The sequence below is a fragment of the Mus caroli genome, unplaced genomic scaffold (assembly GCF_978045245.1).
Source record: "Mus caroli unplaced genomic scaffold, Mus_caroli_1 scaffold_3, whole genome shotgun sequence".
NCBI lineage: Eukaryota > Metazoa > Chordata > Mammalia > Rodentia > Muridae > Mus > Mus caroli.
In genome coordinates, this window is record NW_028227258.1 from 151208409 (window position 1) to 151225825 (window position 17417).

At 43.3% G+C, this 17417-nt stretch overlaps 1 protein-coding gene across 4 annotated transcripts in view; it reads left to right on the forward strand.

Moving 5' to 3' along the window:
- Fabp12 (fatty acid binding protein 12) overlaps positions 1-17417 on the forward strand; it is a 65691-nt gene that overhangs the window by 43991 nt on the left and 4283 nt on the right. The window contains exons 1-2 of one of the 4 annotated variants that reach the window (XM_085835362.1): positions 5682-5699; positions 15086-15206. In XM_085835362.1, coding sequence (XP_085691488.1) covers positions 15134-15206 — 73 coding nt within the window. In that variant the 5' untranslated portion in view covers positions 5682-5699; positions 15086-15133. Of the gene's footprint in view, positions 1-5681; positions 5700-13314; positions 13421-13526; positions 13582-15085; positions 15207-17417 lie in introns of those variants that run through there. The other 3 variants (XM_021158860.2, XM_021158861.2, XM_085835361.1) reach the window with 3 other exon arrangements.

Below are 17417 nucleotides of genomic sequence, written 5' to 3' on the forward strand. Positions count from 1 at the left end.
AAGCTATCTGATGTAAGAAGCCACCATGCTGGGTAGACTTGTCACAGCAGGCCCAAGAAGCTAACTGAGTTCCCATCTCAGCCTGCTTTCTAGGTTCTTCTGCCTCTCTGTGTGCTGACAGGTTTCCCAGAGTTAGTGCCCGCTGCTTCTTTCTTTCTTTCTTTCTTTCTTTCTTTCTTTCTTTCTTTCTTTCTTTCTTTCTTTCTTTCTTTCTTTCTTTTTTACAATGGTGTTTCTTTCTTTGTCTCTTTTTATTCGTGAACAATTTTTAAGAGTTACATATATAAATAGACTGTATTATAGTATTTTCAACCCTTTTTACCCACTTTCAATCCTCCCATGATCCTCTTCCCCTGCCACTTCTCAGATTCATGTCTCCTTCTTCTATGATGTATATCACAGTAATGCACTCACACATATGCACATATACATGCTATGCCTAGACACGTGCACACACACACACACACACACACACACACACACACACGAGTCCAAATAGTGTTGCCCATATGCACATGGCTTTGGGACCAGCCCACTCTTCCTGCTTCCCACCGTACCCATAGACTACTGTCATTTACTTTAGACCACTAGATCTTACTTTTCCTTTTTAAAATCTTTTTTGTTTCCTATGCTCCAGATTTATTTTTCTAGCTTTCTACCGGATACTTCTTGTTTTGGGAGCAGAATCCTACTATGTAACTCAGGTTGGCCTTGTACTCATGATCCCTTTGCTCTGCCTTCCTGGGATGGCAAACATGTCACCACAGTTTGCTTCTACTATATACATTAGTTAACTGCCCATCTGTCTATTCAAACTGTACTTCTATTTCCTTTTATTTTACAATCCTTCCCCACTCTCTGGTGCTAAGGGTTGAATCCAAGGCCTTATGCATGCCTGATAAGCACTCTGCCATAAACTCAACTTTAAATTGTTTTTTTTTTCATGTTTGTTTTCTTGGAAGAGCACTTTAAAACAGCCTCTTTTACAAGCTCTCACTTTCTATCAGTTCTTCCTGAACCTTATTGAATATAATTTCTTTTAAAGATAGAATTAATTTTTATAACTACAGTGCACTTTCAGACACAGTGAAATGATTAAAAAGTAGAAAGGGAAAAAGAAAGAAAGAGAGAGAGAGAAAGAAAGAAAGAAAGAAAGAAAGAAAGAAAGAAAGAAAGGAAGAAAGAAAGAAAGGGAGGAAGAAAGGAAGAAAGAAAGAGAAAAAAGGAAAGGCAAACTTACCCCAAACCACTTTTCTAACACAATTTCCACCAACAATTTAGTGTCATTTCTCCACAATCATTACATATATATGGTTATGATCAGAGTATTTTTGCATGGTCATAAATAAATAATGAGGGCTGGACATAAGATTAAGTGGTAGAAGAGTTCTTTGAAAGGTGTGAGGCCCTGGATTTAACTCCTATCAGCACACATAAAAGCCAAAGATGAATGAACTAGTTCCTTTTCTGTTGTGAATATTTGATTGTTAATGTTCGGATTTAGGTATCCTCAAAGACAATTCTTGATCAATCACTTGCAACATCCTAAGTTCATTTCAAAATAGTACTTGATCACCTTCAATCTGATTTGAACTGCAGCCAGCACTGACTGGTTTTCTGCCTAGTGACTTGTCACCATGAATGGAGTGTGAGACAGTTTATTCTGACCATGTATTGCCTCGACCTGCTGAAGGAGAATCCCAGGCAATCGCCCCTGACATCAGCTTCCTTTCTGATTTCTTAGTTGATGGTGATATGGGAAGGATGCATGGCTCATACAATGCCACGCCTGAAGATTTTCCAGCTCATAAACGCATTGATGATCCCAAAGCTGGGCAGAAATGTTCTCTTTCCTATGCTAGCTCCTTCTAATGCTGGATTCCTCTTCACAGTTTCTCTCAGTAAGATGGTGAAACTATTAACTTATTTTCTTAAGTGGGAGGCAATATTAAAGTATCTATAAACCTGTGGCTCCAGTTGAAGGGTTTCTCCCTAGAGTGTGTAATAAAGTCGGTGCTGGTCACTGCCATCCTTTAGCAGCTAGGGTTGGCTTCTTACTCTTTCCCAAGTTTGGCACCTTTTTCTTTCCTTTTTAAATTTTAAAAATTTTTAGATTTATTTATAGTATGTTGTAAGTGTGATGCCTGCAGGTATGTCTGTGTATCTCTTGTGTGCTGGTGCCTGAGAAGGTCAGAAGAGGAAGTCAGATACCCGGGAACTGGAGCTACAGATAGGTGTGAGCCATCACATGGGTGCTGGGAACTGAACCTGGGTCCTCTGGAAGAGCACCAAGTACTCTGAATTGCTGAAGCATCCGTCAGCCCATCTTCTCTTCTCTTCTCTTCTCTTCTCTTCTCTTCTCTTCTCTTCTCTTCTCTTCTCTTCTCTTCTCTTCTCTTCTCTTCTCTTCTCTTCTCTTCTCTTCTCTCCTGTTCTCTCTTTTCTTTCTCTTCCTTTTTTCCTTTCTTTCTCCCTTCCCTCCCTCCCTCCTTCCCTCCCTCCCTCCCTAAATCATTCCCTCCCTCCCTCCCTCCCTCCCTCCCTAAATCATTCCCTCCCTCCCTCCCTAAATCCCTCCCTCCCTTCCTTCTTTCTTTGGTTTATGTAACCAGGCTGGTATTAAACTCCGAATCCTCCTGCTCCAGCCTCTCAGATGCAAGGACTAAAGGCTCTTCTCACCACATCTAGCTTGGTGTTTTGTTGTTGCTTAATTAATTTTTTGTACTTTTGTTTTCTGTATTTTGAGTAATGTCATAAAAGCTATTAATTTTCTATATACACTGTTCATAATGTGAGAAAAATCCTTTCTCAGCTTATCAGCAACAAGATTGGAGTTTTTCAAAAGAGAAGATTAATTGAAAGTACAAACTGGCTACATCCTAGTAGGGTACACTTGTGATTCATCGCTTGCTGGCTCAGATGTAGAATCCCCCGCAACCTGAGCGACCCTGCATGTCAAAGACTTCTAGGCAGCAGCATCTGACAGGCAGGCTGGTGTCTTCCTTGCTTCTCTGTTGTTGGGATAAGACCCTAGGATTGAAGCAAGGGTGTCAGAGCATTAGGGTCCTTGACCATCACGACAGGGAGCACGGCAGCAGGCAAGCGGCACGGCTCTTGAGCAGAAGCTGGACATTTCCATCCTGATGCACAGACAAGAGGCAGGGAGCTAGTTGAGAATGGTGTGGGCTTTCAAAACCTCAAAGCCCCTTGCCAGTGAAAAACCTCTTCTAAGCAGGCCACAATTGCTAAAGTGTCCCACACAGTTCCACTAGCTGTGGGTCAAGCATCCAAGTCGTGAATGTCTGGGGCCATTCTCAGTCCAGCCATCACAGCTGGCTATGCATAAGGTGGAGTGAAATGTAAGTGCAAGGGTTCTTGGAGTCAGCTGTGCTGGGGCACAGGAGTATTGTGCAGGAATTGTGTTGTCCTGAAGTGGACACAGGTGAAAGGCTAAGGCAGACTCATGAAGGAACATTTCACTGAAGCAGACAAAGGAGATAGGCTGTTCTGCTAAAGCAAACCTGTGGAAGGACACGTGATGAAGGGTTCTCTGCTAATAACATGAATGCATTGCTCTGCCCGACATGTGTAGTTAAGCTCCATTTGTCCAGAGCCCATGGACTTTGGCTGAGGCAACGCACATAGAGGACACTTGTTGTTTGGAGGATATAAACAGGACTCCATGGAGTGACGAAGACAGAGCTTGGCTAGCTGGTACAGCTAGCTGAGCAACACCTGTGAGTCTCTCGAATCTTCACTGATCTTTGCTTCCCTGAGAGAGGCACAGCTGAAAACTTCTGGTGTTCCTCCAGGTCCATCCTGCTGACTCCAGCCAGGGTTGAGGCTGGGACATCTCTGCTAGTTCCTGTCACCACTGTTGCTAACCTGACTCTACTGAACTGGACTGCTGGTGTACTCATGAGGTGTTTGTGAGTGGATCGAGCTGCCACTGCTATCCTGTGAACTGAACTGCCGATTTTCAGACAGCATAGATGGGAGTTGCTCCAAGGAACCTTTCTAAACAGGTCCACTTCATCCATCTTTTCCACTACCTCCGGTGGGTGGTAGGCTACAAGGAAAGTTAAAGTGTTTAAGAACCATCATTAAAGATAGGATTTGAAAAAAGGGAAAGTTACAGGAAAGTCTGGGGCACAGAGCAGTAGCATTGTCTCAAACACAGATATCATCTTAAAGATCAGAGGCAAGGCAAGATTCTGTCATTTTCTGTTGTTCTGTTTTGCATGGTGGTATGGTGTAAATGGTGGTGATGTTTGCAGGCGGTGTAATCCTTAGGGCCTGGAGCCTGTGGTAGGAAGTGGGCTGTTGGAGGCAGGGCTCTGATTTATCAGCTTGGTCCTGCTTCTTGTCTACTCTCCTGTCTCCTGACTGCTGTCTCAGGCTCCTGCAGCCATGTCTTCCTCACTGTGATGGATTGTATCTGTCTTCAAGTTGTGAGCTAATAACCCCTTCCTTCCCTTTGAATGCATCTTGTAGTTATGTGGTCACAGAGTAGAAATCATGACACGACACATGATGTAGGGAATTCACTCTTGGGCTCTTTTTTTCTGGGCAAGCATTCTACCATTTTTGATAAGGGTTGACAGTGTAATTTAGGAAGGTCTTGAACCCTGGGTCCTTCTGCCTTTGCCTTGCTCAGATTTCAGATATGTGATGCCCAAATTCTAGGATTCTAGAAAAGAAAATGTTTTGTAAACACAAGATACAATTTGAGCTGCATCAAAGGAGATACTGTGCAAGGGTGGGAGCCAGAGGAAGGTACGGAATTTTGGTGAACTGAGGGAGTTTGCAATGTTCAGTAACCAGAACGGATGCTCGTTTCAAGTGCTGACAGGCTGAACTGTGCTAAATTTCGGTTTATAGTAAAGAGCAGACTTAATTTCTATCATACGTGACTCATATGGGCAGCACATTCTTAGAAAAGTGGGGGTTAGTTCTGATCACCTGCTGTGCCAACAGCTTCTGGGGGACACTAGTATTGCTGTCTATCAACCACACTTCTATTTTATTTTTAATTTTTGTCATGTTGCTTTTGGGATTTTTAAATGTTGAAATGAGTTTAGATTTACAAGAGAACTTGCAAAAACAATATAGCCTTCCTGCAGTTGCTCCGTTTGCTAACATTTCATGTTTGAGTGTGGATTTGTCAAGACGAAGGAGGCCACACAGCACTTACACAAGTAAGTACAGGCTTTCCGAACTCCTCCATTGCTGCTGCTGCTGTTGTTTTTCAATTCACGTAGTTTCCTATTCTAGATCCCAAATCAGGACCTTGCTTTGAACAGAGGCATTGAAACCAAAAAAATAAATATACCTCTAGCTTCCGCCTTGTCATGGTATAGAGACCATGGAGTTAAGCCTTACACTAACTTTGCTGAGGTTCTGGTCATAATGTGAGTGGGTGCCTGTGTGTTTGTTTTCTCTGTTTTTGAGGAAGTTGGAAGGAGTTCAAATAGGGAAAAGCCACGGATCCTTCACTTGAGCAAGTTTCTGATCGATGGCCTTTCGAATAAGAGGCCCAAACCTCCATCCTCGGGGAATGTTAATATTGCTATCTTCTGAACATTCATCTAAGAAAGAAAATGACTAAGTTCCTAACACCCTTTACCTCCAACACGTTCCAAATCTCACATCACTCCGCATCTTTACCCCACCAAAACTCCACAGAGTCAACTTGAGAGGTAGGTTTGAGACTTACAGTTCCCAGCTACATATAGACCCCATTTGGTAATATCTTTTTTGGTTTCCTCCATTTTGTAACAATTTCTCAGATTTTCTTTGTTACAACGTTGGCACTTTTCAGAAGCTCATGTGGAAATTCCCTCTATTTCCTTTATGTGTCAGCTATTACATTATGACTTAGTTTGGGTTCTGGGTAATCAGTAGAAAGACACAGAGGCCAAGCGCTTCTCATGTCACCTCTGTGTATCAGGTCAATTGGTACCAGGTCTGGATCAGATGGTAAGGTGATGGATGTCTGCTCAGTCCCTAAAGTTACTAGTTTTCTCTTTGTAAATGAGACTAAGTATGGGGAATGGGAACTCAAACTTCAGCATGCATCAGCATTACCCAGAGAACTAACTAGGAATACCAGTTTTGGGGCCCTTTCCTCAGAGTTTCTGATTTAGCAGGCCATAGTAGGGTCTTTGTCTTTGTAGATGCTGCTGTTGGACCTATAGACCAGTGCCTGAATATTTGTCCTACTATGGGATAAAATATCTGACAAAAGTATCTTACTTGATACAACTTGAGAAAGAGAGGTTTCATTTAGCTCACAGTTCTAATTTCAGTCCATCATGAGAGCAAGGCACAGTGGCACAGAGAGCTACAGATGCCTGCTTGCAGTGGCACAGCTGCCTCTCTCATTTCATGCAGCCCAGGATCTCTTGCCCAGGTAAGTAAGACAGAGATTCCCACACCAGTGACCACATTAAGATAACCCCCCACAGGTATGCCCAGAGATGGGTCTCTCAGGTGATCTTAATTGTCAAGCAACAATTAACACCAGGGTCACACCCTTAAAACCATTACACATGTTCACACCCTAATAATCCATAGTCTAGAGCAGTTGTTTAATTGTTGGACCTTAGACCTGAGTCATCTCAAGAGAGACACTAGAGGCATATCTGGGAGAAACTCTAGAAATATAATGTACATTTCCAAGCCTAACCCTAAATTGTGATTAAGAAGACAGGGCAGCTTAGAACGTTGGCATATTCATTAATGCAAGCCGTGCTGGGGAACCCTGGAGCCACTGCTGTCCTAGGACAGTTGAATGCAGAGTCACTTGGTGACAACCTGTGGAGGGTGCTTAGCCAGCTTCTGCTCCAGGAACCAGGCCAGCAAAGTGTGGGAACCCAGCAGGTCTGAATCGTAAGCCTCAGGCTCAGAGGAATGACTAGTCCTTTATTCATCCCAGCAGGAAGCCTCCACATCCCCAGTGTTGTCTGAACCATGTGATTTCCTAGAGGCACATAGCACCACGAAGCCAATTCCAGAATCAGCCTGAATTAGCTGAGAGCCTGTGACAGAAGGAAATCACAGCCGCCCAATACTGTTTACCAGCATCCACAGGCTTATTTTATTTTGTGGATTTCACATAGTTCAGTTTGCCAACACCTTCTTAAAAATACCTACTTAATCTGGGCTAACACAAGAACCATAGATCATTTAACAAAAACCCAGTACCAGGCTTGAGAAGCCCCCTTGGAGTTGTTTGCTACGGTTGTACAAAGTTTCCCCAAGCATTACAAGTTGTTGCTATTTCCCTTGGCTTCCTCCAAATGTGGAAGGTTTTCTGAAGATACCATATGCATCAGAAGTAGGCCCCTGAGCTGGAACTAACTGGAAAGCCTCCTCCCCAAAGACTATTTCTCATGGTAACAGAGGGTGCCATGCAAGCTTGAGGGAAGTAACCAAGAGTCCTACCTAGTTAGTATATGTACAAACCACATGCAGCAAGCAGCACAGCATGACAGTCCTAAGGTGTAGTAGTGATGAAGGAAGGTAAAATATTGTAAATTGTGAGTTGTTTAAGAGCCCACTGCCCAGGCCTGGGACTGGGAACAAAGCGAACAGCCTCCAGGCCTGCCAGGGCAGGGCTGTTGTTAAGGCATTCCTAAGAACATCTTAACTGTGAAGATGAAAAGAATTCAAGGATGCAGGCAAGGCTATCTTGTCTGAGTCCCCACCATTTGGCCGGAACCTCCCCCTCAGTCTATTGCCCCTTGGCGCCAGGTAAAAGTCATACATCAACTGGTTGCTATGTGAACAAGATAAGCCCCCAGCCCACAGGAACAAAGTCCTGTTGCTCTGTAATCCTTCTGTTAATGTTTGAATAAGCCAATAGTGTGTCGCTATGCTGAATTCCACACCCCTAAGCCCCTTCGCCGAATCGGGAATGGGGTGGGGGTTTCCCCACTAGGTCTAACAGTGACATGCACACCTTGGCAGTAACCAACTGCTCTCCAGTTAGATTTACTCAGACAGAGAAAGATCATGCCAGGTACTGGAAGCCTAGCCAACCACCCAGGGTTGTAAAGTCGTGAATCTTGGAGAACTTACAGTCACCACTTTCCATGTAACTAGCACAATTCCCAACTACGTTCTAAGTATTTGCTCCTATAACCACAGATTAAATGTAGTCCTCACCCCTCATCAAGGAAACTTCACCTTGCAACAAACAGATGCAGATCACTGTAGAAACCCATAACCAACCGAAATGCAGAGTTGTGGAGTCCAGTCCCAACTGATAAGCCACACGGCTCCTGCTCCTAAGACTCAGGGATCATTGTGGAGGAGGGGTAGGAAGAAAGACTGTAAGAGCTACAAGGAGGACCAGAGGATTTTCTGTGAGATCATGTCTCTAAATGTCAGAAGAAAAAAAGAAAAGAAAAGGAAAGAAATGTCAGAAGTTACACCCATATAGTCTCGCCGACATGGCTGTTTGAACAGGGTGAACAAGCACAACATGAATAAACTTGCTGGCATGGATGGGAAAAGCTCATGAGACCTTAACCCTTCACAAAAACATAGACACCCAAGGAATGCTGAAGGGAGGAGCAGTAGTCCTCCCTAGGGAGGAGCACACAAGGTGGTTATCCTATGCCAACAGGCCAGCCTTGAGATCACTCACACACAGCATCACACACACTGCGCAGTTGAGCTTATGTATCTAGGAACACGCACACCTACATTTGTAACAATGATGAACGAAACGTACAAGAAAAGGTTTGGAAAGAGGAAAAGGAAGAAGGAAATGACGTAATTATTCCCCCCCCCCATTATTTAAAGAACAGACATACATTTTTATAGAAATGGCAATGAAAATGTAGACATCTGATGTAAAATAATAATTTTCCAAATACCATTCACTGCTGATAGACCTTACAGGTGTTACATAGGATCCCTGTCTTAGTAAATAGACATCTATTCCCAACAAGAGGGAGAAAATGGTATTTTTCTCTAATTCTTTATCCTCTCTGCCCCTCTACAGTTTGATGTTATTTACTGTACTGACTAGTTTTGTGTCAACTTGACACAGCTGGAATTTTCACAGAAAAAGGAGCTTCAGTTGAGGAAATGCCTCCATGAGATCCAAATGTAAGGCATTTTCTCAATTAGTGATCAAGGGGGAAAGGCCCCTTGTGGGTGGGACCATCTCTGGGCTGGTAATCTTTGTTCTATAAGGGAGCAGGCTGAGCAAGCCAGGAGAAGCGAGCCAGTAAAGAACATCCCTCCATGGCCTCTGCATCAGCTCCTGCTTCATGACCTGCTTGAGTTCCAGTCCTGACTTCCCTGGTGATGAACAGCAGTATGAAAGTGTAAGCTGAATAAACCCTTTCCTCCCCAACTTGCTTCTTGGTCATGATGTTTGTGCAGGAATAGAAACCCTGACTAAGACAAATTGGTACCAGCAGAGTGGGGTATTCCTGTGACAACCTGACCATGTTTTGGGGAGGACTGTGGGAGGACTTTGGAACTTTGGGCTAGAAGATCCATTCGTTGTTAAGAACTCTATGGGATGTTGTGTAGGAGCTTGGAAGATAATGTTGAGAACAGTGTAGAAGATGGAGGCCTGGCTTGTGAAATTTCAGAGGGAAGATTGAAGACTCTTTTCAGGGCCATTGATATTTTGATTGTGAAGATTCTGTGGTTCTGGTTAGCTGGGGCTGAAGAATCATCTGTGATTAACAAGATACCAGAACTACTAAAGCAAAACCTTTGGATTACTGGGACTATTGATGCTGGTTAGCTGGAGCTAAGAAATTAGCAGTGATTAAGAAGAGACCAGCATCATCGAGGTGACATCTTCTGGGAAGTGTTTTCTGAGAGCACAGAGGCTGTGTTCCAGAGATAGCCAAGGTTGTACCTTGTGCTGAGTGGGACTTGGTAATGTGTAAGAGTCACCCAAGTGGTACTGGGTTTGAAGGCATGAAAGGGTCACGCAGAGCAGCTGAGGCTCAGCACTGTGAGAGGTCATGGAAGGCCATTGGTGAAGGTGCAGCCTCAGTTGAAGTTGATGGCCCAGGACTGAAGGGGTCATGCATTGTTTTGGAGATGCCAGTACCATGAGATGACCATCAAGAACAGCAGCAGTAATGGAGTACAGCCAGCTGGAGCCTAGAAGACAAGCCGGTGCTACAAAGGGGTGCTACAAAGGATAGGGCTGGAAAAGTGACCCAAGCCCTTGGAGGAGCCCAGACATTGGATAGTTGGAGATTGATTTTTGCTTTTGATTGTGACTGTGCCCTGATATTTTTCCCTCTTGAAGGAAGACAATATTTTAGTGGATCCCACAGATAAGAGACTTTTAATTGTAAAAAGACTTTAGATTTTAAAAGATATTGGACATTTTAAAGGGATTGACTTTTAATATGTAAAGACTGTGGGACTTTTAAAGTTGTTTAGATCTTGGAGATGAATAAGAAATTAAGGGTTGAGGCTTACTAGTGATGTGTTTGTGTGTCAAGTTGACAAAGGGTCGATTGTACTGACTAGTTTTGTGTCAACTTGACACAGCTGGAGTTATCACAGAAAAAGGAGCTTCAGTTGAGGAAATGCCTCCATGAGATCCAGCTGTAAGGCATTTTCTCAATTAGTGATCAAGGGGGGAAGGCCCCTTGTGGGTGGGACCATCTCTGGGCTGGTAATCTTTGTTCTATAAGGGAGCAGGCTGAGCAAGCCAGGAGAAGCGAGCCAGTAAAGAACATCCCTCCATGGCCTCTGCATCAGTTCCTGCTTCCTGACCTGCTTGAGTTCCAGTCCTGACTTCCTTTGGTGATGAACAGCAATGTGGAAGTGTAAGCTGAATAAACCCTTTCCTCCCCAACTTGCTTCTTGGTCATGATGTTTGTGCAGGAATAGAAACCCTGACTAAGACATTTACTATTTCTGAAAATGTATATGGTTTGGAAGCCTTACATCCTCTGGGATATAATAAACTGATGCTCTGCTCTTAATTCCCTCTCATAAATGTTTAAAAGAAAGAATCCAAATATGACTTGTTGAATGAACTCATGTTTCAAATATAGTTTAAAAGTTAAAAATAAAAATGTTTCATATTGATAATATTGTTTGATATTATGAATGTTACAAACGAATAATTCAATATAAATTGGGCAATAAAAATACCTATTCTACAGGTTCATGCTATGTTGTCAGGCATCCATATGAAAGCGTGGGTCATTTTAGCACAGTTTCAAATTCTTCCATAAGAATTTTGTGTGTCTCCTTCAAGTCCCCCTGTGAAAGGAAGAGCAGAGTTGGGACCTTTCATTCTGCAGGCACTAAGTGCACACGGGGCTTTCCCCGGCTCTACAGCAGTTCACCAGGATTAGATGAAATTCAGTATGACAAACAGCTGGAAACTCTTGCATGGCAATTAATCATCTTCTTTGTCGTAATTTTAAGTTCTAATGTACATCTGTATAGTGTCTGTATCTCTCTATAGAGAGTGTGTGTGTGTGTGTGTGTGTGTGTTTGTGTGTATGTATAAAATCAAATGAGTATGTTAAGTATGTTCCCTGAGTCCAGATGTTACATCATTTATGAGTGATAAGAAATGCACCAATGGGAGGGGCCACAGAGCCACTAAGTTTCAGTTGCTCTTCCAAGGTTGTGTTGAGTTTGGTCCATTACGGCAGCCCTTTACTGCCCAAAGCCAAGAATACAATTCCCTCACCAGGGGCCGCATTCCAGCATCTCCCCAAGCTCACCCGTCTTCCTGATCTGGCAATAATAGTATATCAAGTAATGTTGCCTTTGGGGGATTTGGAGTGTGGCTCAATGGTGGCATGTCTGCCTATTGTATTTAAGACCCCTTGCTTCATTCCTAGCAGAACCAAAAATAAAACTGCATTTAGTAACGGTGATGGAGACAAGTGACAGACATTCATGCTACTCTGTAACTGGCCTAAAACGCAGAAAGCAGTCTACAGCACATACCTTATTTAATCCACTGTGCTAGCTCGCCACATAAGCCACGTACATACTTGAGGGTGACCATAGGCTTCTGCAAACTCAGATTAGACCAAAACTATGGCTGGATGTGCTGGATGGGCATTCATTTCTCTAGCACAGATAGATGAACACATCCTTACTGCAGAGTTGCAGACAGTGGTTAGTGTATCCCAACCAAGAAAGGCTGGAAAAGATAATCACAATCTACATTTTCATGGAGCAGACCCTATGTGTCTGCGCCTTCATTCCAGGGCTGTGTTAACCTCGGCTGTTGTGATATAGCCAGGTGAGATGGAAGTATGTAGACCTCTGGAAAAAAAATATATCACACACACACTATATATATCAATATCAGACACACACACACACACGTCACCTTATCCATCAGAAGGAATGAGCACAGAGAGACATGTGCAATTCAGAGTGTGGGGGTTAACACTGGTGATGAGCTACGTGTGGTGTCGTATCCTTGAATTCCAGTGGGATTTCTGTGCATTCGAGGCCAGTCTGGTCTACATTGGTATTTTCAGACATCAGGGTTATATAGTGAGCCCTTGTATCAAACATAAACAAAAGCAAACCCTCATCAAAGAAAAACAAACAGCAAAACCTAATTCTGAGGCTCAAGAGATGACTCAGGGGTTCAAAAGATATACTTCTCTTTTAAAGGACCTGGGTTTGGTTCCTAGCACCTATGCTCACAACTGCTTACCCTCCAGATAGACCCAGCAACTCTGCCACAGAGGGCACTTGCAATCATGTGCACCTAAAACACACATGGACACACACACAGAGAGTTAAAAAATAAATCTCAAAATTGGTCATTATTGAGGGTTCTTCTCCTTTCGTAGACTGAGGTGTCCAGTTTAGTCAAGACCACTTAAGGTCATCTCTCCAAAATACAAATTACTGTATTTTGTCTCTACTACTAACATATCTATAGAAACCTTTAATTCAAGGTATTAATATAATCAAGTAATGTTCCCCAGACTGTGTTGCAGATGAAAGTCTTCTTGCTTTGAGTAGAGCAGCATTCATGAAGACAATCTGCGAAAGTTGGGGATACAGTAACAACTTGAGCCATGATTGACAATCCCTCTGATGCTGGGTTATAGTGACAGAAAAAACAAACAGTATTATTCACTATGTGTATGGGACAAGATAGACTTCTGATGTTTTAAGGCAAGGTCATTAGCAACAGACACATGTGCATTTTAATAAAAAAAAATTCCTGTGTTATGGAGTTAGCAGCAATGGAATTCTGAAGTAGAGGATGGAACAGGGATGGAACTATCCATTATGATCTGGGTTTCTTTAGATACACAGAGTTCTCACCCCCACAGGCTCAGCTATAGTCCACCATAAGAATTACCTGTGCAGCAGTCCCCCATAAGTTAAATGTGCACCCGAGACCAAGCTTAGTAACTTCAAAAATCACAAGGTAACCTCATAAATAAGTATCCCTGACTCCTTTGTCACCTATCACAATACCAGAAGCCCCCGCCCTCAGATGGTACCTAGGAAAATATGGTGACAGGTATAAGCCAACTAAAGGGTGTGTGTGTGTGACCATGCTTTGTGTGTTAGCTGCTCAGTGTTGCGGTGAGTTATAAAGGCCAGTAGTTTATCACTTTAGTAGTGGAAAGGGGCTTAAGAAGTAGGAAGGGAAATTGTTTCCATGGACAAAGTGGTGTATCTGTCACCTATTTCATGTGGAGGGAACAGTGGCTTGGGACAGGTATACGGATGCAGTAGCAGGTAGACTAATAACAACTTAGGCTGTTTGGGAATCTACTAGGGTCGAGATTTGCAAACAGGCATGGCTGGTGCAGAATGGAACAGAGATGTTTGACTTATCAATGAACACCAGAAAGCATCCATCACTTGACCAACCTTGCCTGTGAGGGTTAGCTCCTGCTTGAACTTCAGCTGCTGCCTCATGAATAGAGGAGTCAGGACTAGAGACAGAAGTTAGCCTGAACTCTCTGTCATGCTTAAGTCTTCCAAAAGCCTAAGTTGCCAGCCACAGAGCAACGTCATTCCCCTGTGGTGTCTTATTAGTGAGACTTCAGCACACCAGGGGCTATGTCCTTATGGTGGAGGGACAATATGCACGTAACACGGGCATGTTCTTCGTGGGTATTTTAATGCCTTCTACTTGAGAACCACCAGGTCATTTCTTACTCATGGCTACTGTATGGAGTGGTCATAAACACAGTATTTATACATTAACATAAATAAACCATGATATTAGGTTGCCTAGCTTCAGAAAGAACTAACCAAAATATTTTCTCTTTCCCACGATAGCTGGGGTATTTAGTCAGTGGTTTACATAAAGTATCTTGGTGGTCTTCTTAGGTTTGTTGAATAATTGTCATTAAAAACAGTTGACCTGGTTAATTATCTTCACAGTTGATGAGGGTTTTGGAAACTGAACATTTTAATGGGAATAATAGAAGCTGTGCTACCTTTCCTGTCTTAAGGGATTTTGTAACACCCACCTTTCTTAATGTCCATACACCAACATTAGACAACAAGCACTGCTTAGAACCCACTGGGATGGGGTAGCAGTCCACAGAGGATGGTGGCACAGAAGGATGCTGTTTGGAGTCCTGCTCTCTAGTTGCTGTGTTTCCTGTCCTATTCTAGTCACAAATTTTGAGCCAGTGGAAGTACTTGTAGATAGTAGAGGGTTACAGTCAAGGTTGAAAAGAAGAGAAGCCACTCTAAGGAGCTTACTGACAGTGTGCGCAGCAGCATATAATGGCGGTTCTGACCAGGACTACCCTCAGAGATCCTCCTGTCTGAGCTTCCCAAGTGCTGGGACTAAAGATGTTTGCTACCACTGCCTGGCTCCTGACTACAAAAATTTCAAATGTTAGGTGCTATGTATGCATACTCTGTCTTTTAGTTTAAAGTGTCAAGAAGAATATAAAGGATTATAAAACCACCAGTCAGTCATCATGGTGGCTTTTTACAAATCACGTCTGGGGAGATGAAGACCTGGGCACAGGAGGCTTGTGGAATAAGATAATTTTCCTCCTCGTCTTCTTACTGTTTTCCGTATTCAGAGTTGTATTAAAAACATGTTCCAAACCCATTTCAGGGAACAGCAGTGCACACATCCATATGAAGGGATTTTCTCTGAGATGCAATGGTGGACCAGCTTCAAGGAACATGGAAGTCTGTTTCTTGTGACAATTTTGAAAACTACATGAAGGAATTGGGTAAGCCATGTTTACATGTGTATTATGCCCAGCAGGAGCCATGTTTATGCATATATTATATCCAGCATGAATCATACTTTGGTGACATATGACGTGTGTGTGAAATAAGAGTCATCTGGTCCCTCTAATTTCACATAGAACAAAAATGTTGATTCACCACCAAAATACAGTTCTGTATAAACCAGATTGAGATTGGTATAATCTCCATGGACCCATAGAAGATAAATGCATATACACCATTTATTAAACAGAAAACTATGTTAGTAAATAACTTATAATAAAGACATACTTTAAAATCGTAACTGTTTTTATAGACACTGGCTCTAATGTTTAGGGACTTTTGTTTTTTCACCTCTGACGGCTGCTGGCTTTCCTTGGAATGTGTCCCTAGCACTACCCTTGCGGCCATGTTCCCTTTGCCTTTTTTCCTTCTATAGTCTATCTCTTTCCTTTAAAATTTATTATTATTTATTATTGTATGTGAACATGGTGTGTGTGTGTGTGTGTGTGCATATGTGTCATGGTATGGTGTCGAGGTCAGAGGATATATCTGTGAGTTTATTTCCTTCCACAGTGTGTGTGTTCTGGTGTTGAATTTAGGTCACAAGGCTTTTCTTTCCCCCTCTAAGCCATCTCTCCAATGCCTTCATTCTCTTATGGGCATACCATGACTACAGAGGGTTCTTTTTACCATCCACGATAATCTCCTTAAAATCTCTGTGCTGCACACCTCTGAGTCCCCTCAGCAGGTGAGGTAATATCCACAGGGTCTGGGAGTTAGGACATGAATAATTTGGAAGTTGTTATCCAACATGATATATGCCATGTTTATATACAATCAGGAAACAGGAGAAACACATTACAGCTCTCTTGTTTCTCTCTTGCCCTCTTGGGCTATTCACTCCCCCCCCATTCCCTATTCCCCTCCCCCTCTCTCCACATATTCATGGCCTGCCTCTATTTCTCTTCTCTTCTCTTCTCTTCTCTTCTCTTCTCTTCTCTTCTCTTCTCTTCTCTTCTCTTCTCTTCTCTTCTCTTCTCTTCTCTTCTCTTCTCTTCTCTCCTCTCCTCTCCTCTCCTCTCCTCTCCTCTCCTCTCCTCTCCTCTCCTCTCCTCTCCTCTCCCTCTCCTCTCCCTCTCCTCTCCCTCTCCTCTCCCTCTCCTCTCCCTCTCCTCTCCCTCTCCTCTCCCTCTCCTCTCCCTCTCCTCTCCCTCTCCTCTCCCTCTCCTCTCCCTCTCCTCTCCCTCTCCTCTCCCTCTCCTCTCCCTCTCCTCTCCCTCTCCTCTCCCTCTCCTCTCCCTCTCCTCTCCCTCTCCTCTCCCTCTCCTCTCCCTCTCCTCTCCCTCTCCTCTCCCTCTCCTCTCCCTCTCCTCTCCCTCTCCTCTCCCTCTCCTCTCCCTCTCCTCTCCCTCTCCTCTCCCCCTCCCCTCTCCCTCTCCTCCCCTCTCCCCCTCCCCTCTCCTCTCCTCTCCTCTCCCCTCCCCTCCCCTCCCCTCCCCTCCCCTCCCCTCCCCTCCCCTCTCCCCCTCCCCTCCTCTCCCCTCCCCTCTCCCCTTCCCCTCCCCTCCCCTCTCCCCCTCCCCCTCCCCTCCCCTCCCCTCCCCTCCCCTTCTCTCTCTCTCTCTCTCTCTCTCTCTCTGCCACTACTACCCTCTTAACTCCCCTTCCCTTGCCCTAAATAAACTCTATTCTATACTATAAAAAAACCACATTACAATATTTCCCCAAGTCACCTGCTAGACTCTACATTGTTTCCCACCCATGGAATTCTATTTCTATTGAAAGCATTCCTACATGGACTACCAAAAACTATATGCACAAGGCAGTTCACTGAACCATAATTTGTAGCAACAAAAATAGAAATGTATTAGCTTCAATGGGGATAGAAAAAAATGAACTTTGGTATATGCATCTCATAGAAGATGATGCACATGCAGAAAAAATATCTTTATGTACCGACATGAAAATCTTCAAGACACAAATATAAGAAGAAAGGAAAGGTTAATGCCAATCTATTCAATTTAATTATATGTTTAAGATCCTACCTATAGAGAGTTGACTGTATAACATTATAATGCACATAATGCCAGTTATTGCACATTTAATGGTAAATTTGTCTTATGAATATTTTGCTGCAATAAAATATGTAGTACTGAGTTGTATAAAACTTTATGTGTGGTAAGTTTTGGTGTATAATGTTTTTATTTACA